This window comes from Myxine glutinosa, chromosome 6, assembly GCF_964187855.1.
Source record: "Myxine glutinosa chromosome 6, kmMyxGlut1.1, whole genome shotgun sequence".
Taxonomy (NCBI): domain Eukaryota; kingdom Metazoa; phylum Chordata; class Myxini; order Myxiniformes; family Myxinidae; genus Myxine; species Myxine glutinosa.
The window spans coordinates 22,219,579-22,234,352 of NC_136266.1; the positions used below are offsets into that span (position 1 = coordinate 22,219,579).

At 43.8% G+C, this 14,774-nt stretch overlaps 1 protein-coding gene across 4 annotated transcripts in view; it reads left to right on the top strand.

Moving 5' to 3' along the window:
- LOC137429644 (kalirin) overlaps nucleotides 1-14,774 on the top strand; it is a 429,755-nt gene that overhangs the window by 256,020 nt on the left and 158,961 nt on the right. For all 4 annotated transcript variants that reach the window (XM_068119740.2, XM_068119741.2, XM_078779669.1 and 1 more), the window contains exons 23-29: nucleotides 3,601-3,783; nucleotides 4,687-4,871; nucleotides 5,105-5,171; nucleotides 5,285-5,394; nucleotides 5,659-5,728; nucleotides 14,435-14,524; nucleotides 14,644-14,736. In XM_068119740.2, coding sequence (XP_067975841.2) covers nucleotides 3,601-3,783; nucleotides 4,687-4,871; nucleotides 5,105-5,171; nucleotides 5,285-5,394; nucleotides 5,659-5,728; nucleotides 14,435-14,524; nucleotides 14,644-14,736 — 798 coding nt within the window. The remainder of the gene's footprint in view (nucleotides 1-3,600; nucleotides 3,784-4,686; nucleotides 4,872-5,104; nucleotides 5,172-5,284; nucleotides 5,395-5,658; nucleotides 5,729-14,434; nucleotides 14,525-14,643; nucleotides 14,737-14,774) is intronic.

The window sequence follows — 14,774 nt, forward strand, 5'->3', positions numbered from 1 at the left end:
TATGTCATCAGGGAGACTGTGCGATGTGGGTTTGCCGGCGAATGGAAAGGCCATGATGACCCATGAACCTGTATGCCCAAGACGTACTGGCCGTGAAGTCATCGACCCCTGCTTCCCTGGCGATGAGTCGGGCCTGGAGTCGCAACGCTAGTGTCGCGATGGCGTGTCCCTCGGCTCGCTTCTCTCTCACCCACATTAGCAGTCTCTCCTCCAAGGCCGGTCACTGGGCTGCTTTGCCCCTCATCGCCTTCTTCTTCTTCGGCATCGTCTCCAGCATCTGCTTGTTAGTCCGCCAGCGTCTAATGACGGACTCGTCGATTCCGAAGTGTCGGCCGGCCGCCCGATACTAAACTCTTCTGCAAACCTGCAGGCACGGAGCTTGAAAGCTGCTGTGAATGATCGCGGTGCCATCTCGTGGTCTTGGTCGGGATAGAAGCGAATGGTGAAGCTTGGTCTTGGTCAGGATAGAAGCGAATGGTGAATCTTGGTCTTGCTCCCTCCCCTCTCTCCCCTCTCCTCCCCTCTCCCTCTCCCCTCCCTCTCTCCCCTCTCTCTCCCCGGGGGAGATGAAGCATGCGATGAAGCATGAAGCAAGCTCCCCTCTCTCTCCCCTCTCTCTCCCTTCTCTCTCCCCGGGGGAGATGAAGCATGCGATTGCCACGCACTTGCATGAGCTGGGAAAGTCATTTGACGGCTACTTCCCCGACCAAGAGCGATACCCAGCATGGGTGCGGCAGCCGTTTACTTTCGACGTTGCAACGGTAGATGTCAACGACCAATACCTCGACGACCTCATCGAACTTCAGCAGAGCCAGACTTAACAACAACTCTTCGGCACAACAACGCTCTCAACGTTTTGGTGCCGCCAAATGGAAGGGTATCCTCACATCGCTAAAATTGCCCTTGAGATCCTCACGCCGTTATAGAACGAATGGTGAAACTCCCCGTTGACCTCTCCGTTTTATCCATTCACCAAGCCCATGCGGCGGCATCAAAGCCGACTTCAATAGGTATACCGCGGCGTTGGTTAGACAATAGGTACTTCATAATGTCCCATGCAAAACATCCTGTTTACCATGTTGACGCTTTTGTTTTGTGACTTAATCCTGTCTTTATTTAGCAAACTCTATTCACTATGTGACCTGTCATTCAAAGAGGACTAGTGAAAGTACACATTTTCATAAACACGCATAGAAAAATCAAATATTACAAACTTCAAACTTTCTTGTATTTTGACTGGCAGCAGTAATCGGCGTTGAACCTACCTTAGTAACGTAATTGACGATCATTCATCATTGTATCCCCGCAACCCCAAAGTAATATAAAGATTACGTCCCGTTGATATGACAGTTTTTCAATGCACAAATTTTTCTGTTACTGTGTATCAACCGCACCCCCTTTTTTAGGGTTTTCCCGCCGGTAAAAAACCGCGGTTGATACACCGGAAAATACCGTAAACGTGTCTCCAATAATTTCTCAGACATGCATGGTAACATTTTGTTCAAACTTGGCACAAGCACAGTACATGATGGCATACACGTGCAGCTCACTTTATTTTGCGATCTGATCAAAGATGGCCGATTGGTAGACTGGCGGCTATTTTAGTTCTAAAAACCCGATATTGACCACGTCCTCAACCATTCTCAGACATGCATTTACCGATGTTGTTCAAATTTGGCACACAGATAATTATGAATGATGGCTTTTATATGCACATAATTTTTTGTGAGAACAGATCCAAGATGATTCGACTGGTGGCCATTTTGTTACTTAAACGTGTCCCCAACCATTTATTGAGTGTGCATGGTCCAATTTTCTTCAAACTTGGCACAAAGACAATTCATGAGCATACATATACAGAAGATGTTGTTTTGTCATCCCACCAAAGATTGCCAACTGACAGTCTTTAACTCCTTATAGCAGAATTACCAAAGTGGGGGCTATGACATTTTATGTCTTTTTCTATTGTTATTATTGCAAAATGTATGCAAGTCATTTTATTCATATCTTCTTAATTTTCAAACTCATAAGCATTGTATACTTGTGCAGTTTCCTGACTATTAAAATTTGTTCAGTCCATGTTTATGTTTTTCAACAATGAGAACAAGAACAATAAGATTGTTTTGCAATTTATGGGCAATTATTATTAGCCGGCGAAGCCGGTGTTGTGAATGAACGCATACGTATTATGTTGAAAAGCCAGATTTTGCTGGATCCTTTGAGAATTCCAAGCTTTGACGCACCAAATCACTCAATGGAGGCCGCCATCTTGCGGATGCGGAAGTATGCATAAAAATTGCGAAAAAGTTCAATTGGAGTTTGTTTCACCTGTCTTTTTTTGATTCACAAGCTTATGCACCTCTAATTTGTAATTAAAATACTTTAAGACCAAGCTCGGCCCGCATGGGCCTGGTTATCTTCAACGAAAATCGTCACCAAACACCGGAACCAATGAGATTCGAGCATTTGAAAAAATATTTCAAAAACCAAATCGCTCCATGGAGGCCGCCATCTTGCGGATGCTGAAGTATGCATAAAAAATTGCGAAAAAGTTCAATAGGAGTTTGTTTCACCCGTCTTTGTTTGATTCACAATCTTATGCACCTCTAATTTGTAATTAAAATACTTTAAAACCAAGCTCGGCCCGCATGGGCCTGGTTATCTTCAACGAAAATCGTCACCAAACACCGGAACCAATGAGATTCGAGCATTTGAAAAAATATTTCAAAAACCAAATCGCTCCATGGAGGCCGCCATCTTGCGGATGCTGAAGTATGCATAAAAAATTGCGAAAAAGTTCAATAGGAGTTTGTTTCACCCGTCTTTTTTTGATTCACAATCTTATGCACCTCTAATATGTAATTTAAATACTTTAAGACCAAACTCGTTCCCCGGGCCCGCGCGGGCCCTGGTTATCTTCAACGAAAATCGTCACCAAACACCGGAACCAATGAGATTCGAGCATTTGAAAAAATATTTTAAAAAAGTTTATTACGCGTTTTGGAGGCTGAAAACGGCGTCAAATATTCTAAAATTGACGAAGAATTATTTTTTAGAAATCTCGCGGCCGTAGGGGATAGTTTTTCACGGCCGGAAATATCCGAAGTTGAGACGGAATTCACCGAATTAATCAAGAAGGAAATTTTGTAAATTTTAATCTCATCCATAATGCAAATGGTGTCATTTTGAACTAGGTACGGTACCTACTACACCTACCTACTACCAACTATCTAACATACTGATGCCATAGTGATGGGTAAAATAGTGGCAAGAGGCTTTGGCTTCGCCGGCTCATTGCGGCTTTGCAGTCGGGTACTATTATTATTATTTTATAGAGAGCCAAGGCTCACAGAAGAGCGAGAATTACTTATCCTAAAAATACAACATGCAATCACGGACACACATATACAGTGATACACACATTTTATTTTATCTGTGCGAGCATACTGTTCCTACAATGTGACAAACATTGTGTCCACCTGTCAGTCTCATGTTTTCTAATCTTCTGATACCAAAGTGGATCAATATCCAACTTGGTCATGACCGATGGTTATATATCCGACATGTTCTTGTCATTGGGCCATTTTACCTGTTACCCAGGAGAGCAGAGATAAGGTTCAGATGTTGCTGCAACTTGCTCGGACATTTATATCACGTGGGCACAGCCACAGTATGGAGCTACAGCAATGGCTGGAAGTGATTGACAAGCAGTATCAGGACTTTGCAAGCTGTGCTGACTCCCGTCGATTGGAGTTGCGATCAACTTTTGGCCTTCCAGAACTGGTGATTTAACTTTAGTATCTCAACCTTTCTCTGCATCTACTTCTGAGTCTCTTTTGGTGTTTGAAGAAGTTCTGGAATTGCTTTTTAGCTGTTTTCATACACATTTTACAAATTGTAGACAAAACTGCTTTTGGGAATTTTTATTTTCTCTAAGAACACCCACGAACTTTGGGCTAATGTGTAGTCGTCTCTCCCCACTAACTTAGTCATCATAGTGCTTCTTACGAACGACCCAATTGGTCAATTAACCGAGTACACGCCATCTTTTCTGCCGAGTCGTCTGATTGTTGGTGTGTTAACAACAACCTTTGTTAATTAGATTGTTAAGGCGATGCTGGTTCATCCCCAGTTGCCCTGGTTGTATTATGAGTTCACCACGTTGTAAACCAGTGCTACATGTATGTTGCATCAGGCTGAATAACCTTCCCTAAAGATAATTAATGAGCTAGCAGGGATTTTGATCAACAAATTGGGACTTGCTAATCTTCCATTGCCCAGCCTGGTTTGCAGATTCTTACAAACCAAATCCTTAATACTGCTTCCTGTGTTCTTACCAAAAGACAGACATTTCACTGGGCCCATTTGAATCACCTTAATAACTGCCAATGTGGCCTCTGTTCTTCCTTATAATTAAGTCTGGTGAGCAGATTGTTCTCTATAATGAACTGTAAGCTTTCTTTACTTACAAAGAGAATTGCTGCCCACCATGTGTGCTCTGAATCAGCTTTTTAAAACTTCTTGAGAACCTCAATCTGAAGTAGTTGGTTTTTCTTACTTGAAGGAACTCGTACCTTCGGAAGGAGCTTTTTGAGAATTTGTTTCTTCTTCCTTCTCTTTTTGACTCGTCATTGTGCATCCCATCACGTCAGAACTGCTACTAAATGAATGTCATAATGTTTCCAGGAGGGTGACGATCAGCTACAGCTGGGTAGCCTTTCAGAGGAGCCAGTGGACGAGCGATCAGAGCAGGCCAGCCATGAGGACAGGATCGAAGGTTCCCCAGACAGGTTGAACCTTTCAGACGTGACACTGCGAAAGCCACGGAGTGAGATGAATGATGACAAAAGGAAATCTGCTCGCCGGAAAGAGTGAGTACCTGTGAAGGTTTCGCTGTGCCATGTGAGAGCAGCACCTGGATCTTGGTGGCTGACTTTCCTTCATAGATACTGTAAGCAATCAGCTGTGCAAGCCATTGGCAGCACAGAGCAATTCCCATCTTCTTATAGTTTCATCAATCAATGGAAAAAGTGAAAACGTATGTGTTAGTTTGATTTTAAATGGTCAATTGTTGAAATCTTTCTCTTTGTTAATTGCCCACCAGGTTTATCATGGCGGAGTTGTTGCGCACAGAGCGTGCGTATGTTCAAGATCTTCTCGACTGCATGGAGGTAAGTCCATCACTCAATTACTTCACAGGTCCAACGTCAATATTGTATTCAAGCCTCATTATTGAGTTATTGTTTTAACGACCATGACGCCCTTATCCACCACCTATGTCCAGTCATATATATGGGAAATGACGAGTGGAATTGAAGAAATCCCTCCTGGAATTTTGAATAAGGAGAATATCATCTTTGGAAATATCCGGGAGATTCATGACTTCCACAGCAAGTGAGTCCTGTAAAAAGGCCCAGTCAGACCTTTAATTATTTAAGCTTAGGCTTCTGTTGAATGCAAAGCAGGTGTCTTCACCTGCAATGAAGTGTCTCACTTGTTCCATTATTTATCAATAAACACCATATTTAACCCAACATTTCCCCCCACAAATCCCCAAATCTCTGCCTACCTACCCAGATTCTCTGGATATATTTTACGAGAATTGGATGGATATTTCTTGAGTCCCAACGGTATTTTGTGCTGTTTGCTTTGTTACAGTATTTTCCTTATAGAGCTTGAGAAGTACGAGCAATTGCCAGAAGATGTCGGACATTGCTTTGTGACTTGGGTAAGTGTTCGACACACAAAATCAGTTCCCATTTGTGAAAAGTGAATACACAAAAGTTCTTTATATTTTTCAGACAACTTCATTTTGAGGCACCTGTTATTCTGTACACAGGTCAGGCACGATATGAATATCTTTGTTTATTCTTCTGTAAGAGGATGTACTACTACTACACAGGTAGTGCTATGGATGGAAGAAATGAGGAGCAAGAGTTTAGGTGTGCAGTCACCCTGGATTTTAGAAGTTAAACCAGAATGGGATTCCTGGAAGAATCCTTACATGCCATAGTTGCTGGGGAGGGCTGGAAGGCTGAGAGAGCAGAGGTTGCAATATCAGAGGAGAGGCAATGAAAAGCTAATGCCACTTGATTTAAAGGAGGTTTTAGAGGAGTGAGTCAAGTTATGCAGTTCATTTTTGAGTTTGGATAGATTTTGTTAGACTCTTCTGAAAGTGGAATCACTTGTTGCGGACGTTTTGGAATGCACTGACGCTTCGGTAGGATTTGGCTTTGAGGTTGAGAAGGCAAGTTGTTTCAGAGCAACTGCCTTACCACAGGATTCAGCATACCATGGGTGGGAAGAGGGGTAGGATAATTTAGAGAGAGAGAGAGAGAGAGAGAGAGAGAGAGAGAGAGAGAGAGAGAGAGAGAGAGAGATAGATAGAGAGAGAGATAGAGATAGAGATAGATAGGACTTTTATGTGCTTTTTTTAATTATAAAAGTATCAAAACACACATGGAAGAACACCGCAAAATTTTTTACAAGAAAAAGAAAGTTGTACAAGCAAAAAGGATGTATATACATGTATATGTGGACATTGAGCGTAAGTATAATTTACAAAAACAAACTCAACACCTCATCTGTAAAACAATCGTCCTTCACACTGCCGAAACTTATCCGGGCCGACACTATTCCTTTAAAGCAAAACAGCACATTTTCATCTCTGCCACTCAATTTGATCTTCCTAGTTTTATATATTGCGAGTTTAGCAATTCCGCACAGAAAATTCAAAAAATTCAAGTCTTGCTCTTGGTGCTCCTTTCAATGCCATACACAAAAATTGCAACAGAAAAAACAAACTTAAATTTATAAAAGAACTGTTGGAGGAAACAAAAAAGGGGTACCAATCTCTTACATTTCACGAAAGCATGGGTCACATTTTCAGCCTCTTCACAAAAAGGACAAACATTCAGTACATCAGGATCAAACTTATTAAGTAAGTATTTGGTGACCAGGGCCTGATGAACTAGTCTCCAATTTAAGTCTCCGGTTCGACCTAAAGTTGGAGACCTATACATCTCTTTCCACACTGGAGATAGGAACGAACTAGCCGGAATGATCTCATCCCACCGATTTTTTAAAGGTTTTGTGAAACCCGGTATAAGCACCTCTTGGCATATCCCATAAATAACTTTTTTTCCCATCACATGGAACACACCGCAACCATCTGACTTTGAGAAGACACACTGTTGTTTTTTTGAGGTGACTTGGAGCTCGGGGAAATAGAGACGAGAGTCCACCACTTCATCTGCCCCAGTCCACCCGATATTTAATTCCCTGAAAGTTTTAATCACAACTCTCAAAACTTTGTCCACCATTCTAGATGACCGAACCCCCACTTTTGATGTGAGAGAACCGGTGGATAACCATCCATTTATGGAAGGCTTCATCAGGTCTCGCACTCTGTTTATTCCATTACAAGTGAAGCAATGCATAAATGACCTGGAGGTTGAAATTTCAGGGAATAAAGGATTCAGGACCAATGGCTCATGCATATATTTTTTTGCATCGTAGGACACCTCTAATCGTTGTATTCCAAGGACTTGCCAGGCATTCAGAAGGCTCTGATGAAACTCGGGGAGCAGAGTCGTGTTGACATGCTGCAGGTCCATGAGGAAGAGCTCTCGGTCATACTTCAACCCATCTGCTTCCTGCAGCCAAGCGTTTGTGAGAGGCCGCCACGGGACACACTCACCATACAATAAACGCTTTATCGTCAACATGCGGAAAGCCATTATCCGACTCGGAACATGTATCAAGCTTTGGCCACCTGCATTTCGGGGTCTGCACACCGTGTCTGGTCCAAGCCAATGGTGGCCTCCCCAGAAAAACTGAGTTAGAACCCTCTGAATGCCTGTGACCAAGTATCTCGGAGGTTGGAGGGGGATAACTTTATGCCAAATAAAAGGAACCACCAGGTTATTTATTATTGTCACCCTTGCCTTAAGCGATAGAAGGTGGTGCAACCGTTTCCATCTAGCCAGTTTCTGCTTAATTCTTTCCAAGAAACCCTCCCAATTTTTTTGTTCATATGCTTGGACTCTGAGAAATAACCCTAAATATTTAAACCCCTCTTTGTTCCACTGCATTCCTCCTGGTAACACAGGCAGAGCTGAGGAAGGTGGACTGGGGCCCACCCATAAGGCAACACTTTTGTTCCAATTTACCTTTGCCGTGGAGGCGAGCTCAAACTGGGACAGACATCGAAAGACCTCACCCACATCATTTTGGCTGGAAACAGCAACACAAATGTCATCCGCATAAGCTGAAGTGACCATTTTGTGTTTTTTTGTTAAGGAGACTCCTTCCACTGAGTTCCGGAGCAAAGCTAGTAAAGGTTCGACCGAGAGACTGTATAGCATTCCTGAAAGCGGGCAGCCCTGACGGATGCCTCGCTGAAAGGGAAAAGGGCAACATAAGCTGTTGTTTACCTTCAACAGACAGGATGCATTTTCATACAACAACTTAACATAGGAAACTAAATTTTGTCCAAAACCAGCTCTCCTTAGTACAGCAAACAAAAAAGAATGGTCAACACTGTCAAAAGCTTTTTCTTGATCTAAAAGAACCAAACCAAAACCATGAGATGTAGTACGACCGAGACTGATCAAGTCTCTCACCAAAAAAATGTTATCGTAAATAGAACGCTCAGGAACACAATAAGATTGATCAATATCAATCAAAAGGGGGATGACTTCCTTTAGACATATCGCGAGCGCCTTCGACAATATTTTATAGTCCGTATTTAGGAGTGACACAGGCCGCCAATTTGTGACGTCTTGCAAGTTCCCTTTTTTTGGAAGGAGACACAAAACTGACCTCCGGCAACTTAGTGGCAATTCACCTTGTTCAAGGCTATCATGAAAGATGTCAAGTAGAGTAGGGCCTAGGATGTCCCAAAAGGCCTTGTAAAATTCAACTGGGAGGCCGTCAAGTCCAGGGGCTTTCCCATCTTGAATTCCTTTAAGAGCAACAGTAAGTTCTCCGAGAGAGATGCCAGGCTCCAGTTGTTGTTGCTGGTCTTCAGACAGAGATGGGAGCAGTTCAAACATCCCGTTTCTGTTTTCCTGGTTCACAGTTCTCAAGGCAAACAGCTTTGAATAAAAGTTTCGTAATTCATCCTTGATGTCACTTTGAGAAGACAGAAGCGCACCGGCAGAAGAGCGCAAAGCGTGAATTTGTTGAGGGATCTTGGCTGTCTTTTCCAAATTGAAAAAGTCTTTGTTTGGTTTGTCAAGTTGGATATTGTCCATTCGCAGTCGGACGAAAGCACCAGATGCACGCTCTCTCACCATTTCAGCCAGTAGTGTTCTTTTCTCTGACAACTGCTGGACATTTTCGTTGGACATTCCAGATTTCTGCTCACAATAAAGTATATCGTTTTTTAAGGCAGTTATCACACCGAGTGTGTTACAGGTATTATAACGACAGTATTGCTGGCAAAAACACTTAATTTGGGATTTTGTGCAATCCCACCATTGCCTTAAATTTAGGTAGGAAAACTTTTGCATTTCACATTCCTTCCATACCATTCTGAATGCTTCTTTGAAATGCTCACTTTGTAAAAGTTTGACATTGAAAGTCCAATATGCACTTCTACACATGTGATGAGGTAAGCCACATACAACAACAACCATGTGATGATCAGAAAAACCAGACGGCCTTATATAAGAATTCTTGACAAGATTTACCTTATCATGGTTAACATAAATTCTATCCAAACGAGCCATTGTCAAAAGATTTCTTGCGGCACAAACCCACGTGTACTGCCGGATGTTAGGGTTCTGTACCCGCCACACATCCACAAGCTGAAATTTTTTAATGAGCTGTGCCAAAGGCCTTGCACTCGGTGGATGAGGCTCAGGAGTGTTTCTATCAAGTTGTGGGTTGAGGGTACAGTTGTAGTCTCCCCCCAAGCAAACCAACATGGACAGGTCAATAGTGCTTAAAAAACCTGCTAACTTGTGAAGAAAAGCACTTCTTGCAGAGTTAGCACTAGGGCAGTATACATTAGTCGTGCAAATCTTTTGGTTACCGCTGACAAACTCCACAGATAGTAAATGGCCCTTGCAAATTTCTCTACATCTGATCTCCGACGGCTGGAGTCTAGGATGTAACACTACTGCCACACCAGCCTTGGCATCAACGAAAGCACTGGAGAAAAAGTGACAACCTTTAAAGATATTACGCCGCTCAACCTCAGAAGACTGATTTGCATGCGTCTCTTGTAACATCAGCACATCAATTTTTTCATTCTGAAACATTTGAAACACCTGGAGGCGACGCACACAACTGCGACCACCGTTGATGTTTAAGGATGCTACTTTTATCTCCACTCTGTTAACTATTCATACAGTTCCTTGCCCGCTTGAGTTACACATTTTCTTAGCCTCTGGAATTGAGGTTTTGACATGTTAACCTGATAGGGTTCACGAATCATGTTCTTTGCAGTCGAAATAAAATCATGCAGATTCGGAAAGTAGTCTTTGATTTTTACAAGTCTTTTCCTGAACGTTTCTTCAAGGAACTTAATAACATTTTCTTGAGAAACCATGGTGATGGTATTGTCATCAGTCATCACCCACCTCACTCTCTTGAGCACTTGAAGCACTAAAGAGTGGAGTAGAAGAGGTTTCATCAGAATCAAGTGCTTCGTCTTGATCTGCACCTTTTCCTACTATTTGTTGAACACTTAGTTTTGGAAACAGCAATTCTACAGGGTCAAGGACCTCTGCACTCTTTGCAGACCCTTCCAAATTTACCATATCCTCTGTGGCTATAAGTATGTCCCCCAGCTCATCATCCCTTTCATTTTTATCTGTCAGGGCAGGGTTAACGTTATCCTCACAGTCGCAAGGACTTTCCCCTTTATCTATTTTTTCCTCACGAGCAGATCCAGCTGCTAACTCGTCTGAGCGAGTTTGGTTATCAGGACAAGGACTTACCACATCCTGAGAGGATCGACTATTTTCCGGGTCATACTCAATCTCAGCAAGTGGTGCAAGCGAATCTTCCTCACGTACATACACTTCCGGTACCATCTCCATTACCGCCAAGGAGTTTCCTGTGTAGGCCTCACCCTGGAGGTCCTGCGAGCCTGACACGATCTGAATCTTATTTTGTTTTTCTTCGGAATCACAGGATTCATCACTTGAACGCTTCTGACCTTTTTTCCTGGTGTCCGCTACCGATACTTCCATGGTATCGTCCGCACTGTCGTGTACCGTGGACGAAATGAGAGAGGGTTCAACCACTTTTATTCCCACCTTAAGTGGAGGGGCAGGGTTAGTCACCTCACGTTCTAAGTCTATCACTCCCTCCCCCACCCCCCCCGGTCGGGGGGGACGGGTCTGGCGCTTCGCTCACCGCAGTCGGTGCGATGGGTGGATTAACCACTCGATCCGCCTCCTCCCCTTCATTGTGCGGTGAAGAGGAGTCACTCCTCACCAATCCTCCGCTTTCCTGCGGTGTAACCGCATTGGGACAGGCACTCCTCACATGCCCGTAAGCCCCACACTCGAAACACGTCATAGCCTCTGAGGAGGCATACATTTTGTATTCAAAGCCGTTGATTTTCACACTCAACACGACATTGAGCGTTTTTACATGTGCAGGCAGTATCATGTACACCACTCTCTTGAAGGACATGACATGTTTGAATCGATCGCAAACATTTCGCATCGGCACCATCGAAATCCTCGATACGACCTTACCGAACTTGCTTAATTGTTCACGTAACTCCTCATTTCTAATAAATTGCGGGATATTACTGATGTTAATCTTTACCGTCGGGGCTTGTAAAGCAAACACAGAGAGGAACGTGTTCGGTTCAATGAACAAGCCTTGTTCGACTACACTCGCTACCATGTGCTCCTCGGACAAAAATACGACGAATTTCTTATTCATACGAGAGGCAGCGCGAATACTGTGTGCACCAACGATGTTTCCAATGGCGGAAAGCACATCGTTAATTTCCACCTCGTTGGGAGGAACACAAGCTAGCCCGTGTTTACGAGTGCGGAAACGTTCGCCCGCCATTCTAACTCGACCAAAGACAAGTTGGTAACCGAGAACCGAGAAAACCCAGTTTGTCGAACACCAACAAACAGATCAAATCCCCCCCCCCCCCCCCCCCCCCCGTGTCCGAACCGGACAAGAAGGTATCAAACCTAAATAATCGAGCTAAAGTAAATAATAAACGTGCGTTATAAGCACAAAAATGGCTTACAAAGCGCCGTCAAAGCCAGTAGGTCGCACCCAACAAGGGCCCGCTCTCAATCCTCTCTCTCTCTCGAAGACAAGGGTGCAGAACGGATGAAAACACAATGCCGAAGCACACAGGATGGAAAGGGAGAGGGAGGGGGCCAGGGGAGGGGGGGAAACGCAACGGGCTCACCAAAGCACAGAGCAGTTGCTAAAAGCCGCCATGACGCCACACCCAACGCATCGATAGGTGGCGACAGAGAGAGAGAGAGAGAGAGAGACACACACACACAGAGACAGACAGACAGAGACACACAGACAGAGACACAGAGACAGACAGACAGAGACAGACATAGACAGATAGACATAGACAGACAGAGACAGACAGAGAGCCAGATTCTGTGGAAGTATTCTCAGGCTGAGTTAACACCAGGGGCAGTAGATATGGGAGACCAGTCCTGAAGAGAGATGGCTTCTTGGTGCCCCTGCAATTCTGCTTGAGTGAAATACCAGACTCGCCGGAATTGAGGCAGCTCTTTAAGAATAGCCAGGCAAATATTGCATATAATCAGATGAACCAATCAGAGCAGAGGAAGAGCAGGAGACATTTGCGGGAAAGTTAGTCATTACCAAGTCCAGAAGGGCAGATTTGTCACTGGGAGAAATCCAGCTCAAAAAGTTCACAGATCGATTCAGTCCAATGGAGTTACAGATTTCCTTTCCTGAAGTGCCATTGCTGGTGAGAGAGAGCACCCAGCCAAGTTGGTTTTCCAAAGCTCAGTTACTTAAACGGTTTGATTATTTGTGGGTTGATCTTGTGCAATTGCATGCATTTTAGCAACCATTAATGTGTTACACCATCAAAAGCGTTTATGTAGTCTATTCCAACTGTGGACAATTTGTTTCCTCTCGTTTTACAGTTTTTGAGTATGGTCTTGTTTAGTGGTAGGTGTGCTATTGTTCCTCTCCCCCATGTGTGTGTGTGACCCACTCCCCCGTGTATGTGTGTGTGTGTGTGTGTGAGACTCACTCCCCCGTGTGTGTGTGTGTGTGTGTGTGTGTGTGTGTGTGTGTGTGTGTGTGTGTGTGTGTGTGTGTGTGTGTGTGTGTGTGTGTGTGTGTGACCCACTCCCCCGTGTGTGGGTGTGACCCACTCCCCCGTGTATGTGTGTGTGTGTGTGTGACTCACTCCCCCGTGTGTGTGTGTGTGTGTGTGTGTGTGTGTGTGTGTGTGTGTGTGTGTGTGTGTGTGTGTGTGTGTGTGTGTGTGTGTGTGTGTGTGTGTGTGTGAGAGAGACCCACTCCCTTGTGTGTGTGTGACCCACTCCCTTGTGTGTGTGTGACCCACTCCCTTGTGTGTGTGTGACCCACTCCCTTGTGTGTGTGTGACCCACTCCCTTGTGTGTGTGTGACCCACTCCCCTGAGTGTGTGTGTGACCCACTCCCTCGTGTGTGTGAGATCCACTCCCCAGTGCAGTGTGCGTGATGTGGGAGGGATGGGGGCAGGGAGAGAGAGGATTTGAGCTCTTGAAGTCACATTTTACATGTTTTTCTTACACATTTCAAACTGTATTTCCCATTTATCAGAAGTATTCACATGTGATCAGAACTCATTCACATGAGTATTCACATGTTATCAGAAGTATATACATTGTGTAGATTACATCATTTGTGGATCTGATAAATTGCCAGTAACCATTTTGTAAAACTGAATGTGCAGCATCTAAATGAAGATATCCAAATGTCACACACGTCCGTGCCCGTGGGTTTCCCATGGATGACCCCACTAGTATTACTATAAAATATCTACAGTTGGAGGATGTCTGGAGCTCAGTGATGTTCTTGAAAAGAGCCCTCAGAACAGAACTTTGAGAACAAGAAAACTTCACAGCTTGATCCATGAATCGTGGTCCCTTACTCAATCAGAGGTGGATACTTTGGGCTGAGAGGACTCCTTTCTACCTTCTGAAACCCGCATATGAAGATAATGACATACGCACACACATGCACACACTACTGATGTGACAACGATGTCAGCTAGGCTTGTTTGTCGGAGTTTCATATGTGTGGTCAATTCAATGGTATAATTTGTAATATCTATTTGGGATTTGTCGTGATTGTGTATTTGTCGTGCTTATTGACTACAAGGATATCTCATTCGTATCATTTCATTCTGCTTTAAAAAAAAAGATTGCTCACGTATGTTTTACACTTTTCTTGCTTTCAGGCTAACAAGTTTCAGATGTATGTGACGTACTGCAAAAACAAGCCAAAGTCAAACAAGCTTATCCTGGAGCATGCGGGAACCTTCTTTGATGTAAGATGCCTCAATGGCAAAAATCACCCAATCGGACGTATTCTTTCTTTTCTTTTTTTTTTCAATGTTTCACTGATGTGGGTAGAATGCAAACCTGTGCCCATGTCTTGCTTTATCAGGAAATCCAGCAGAGGAAAACTCTTGGCAATTCTATTTCATCTTCTCTCATCAAACCCGTACAAAGAATCACCAAATACCAACTCCTGCTCAAGGTGTTTGCTGTTGTTTGAATCCTTTCCAAAGTTTTAGT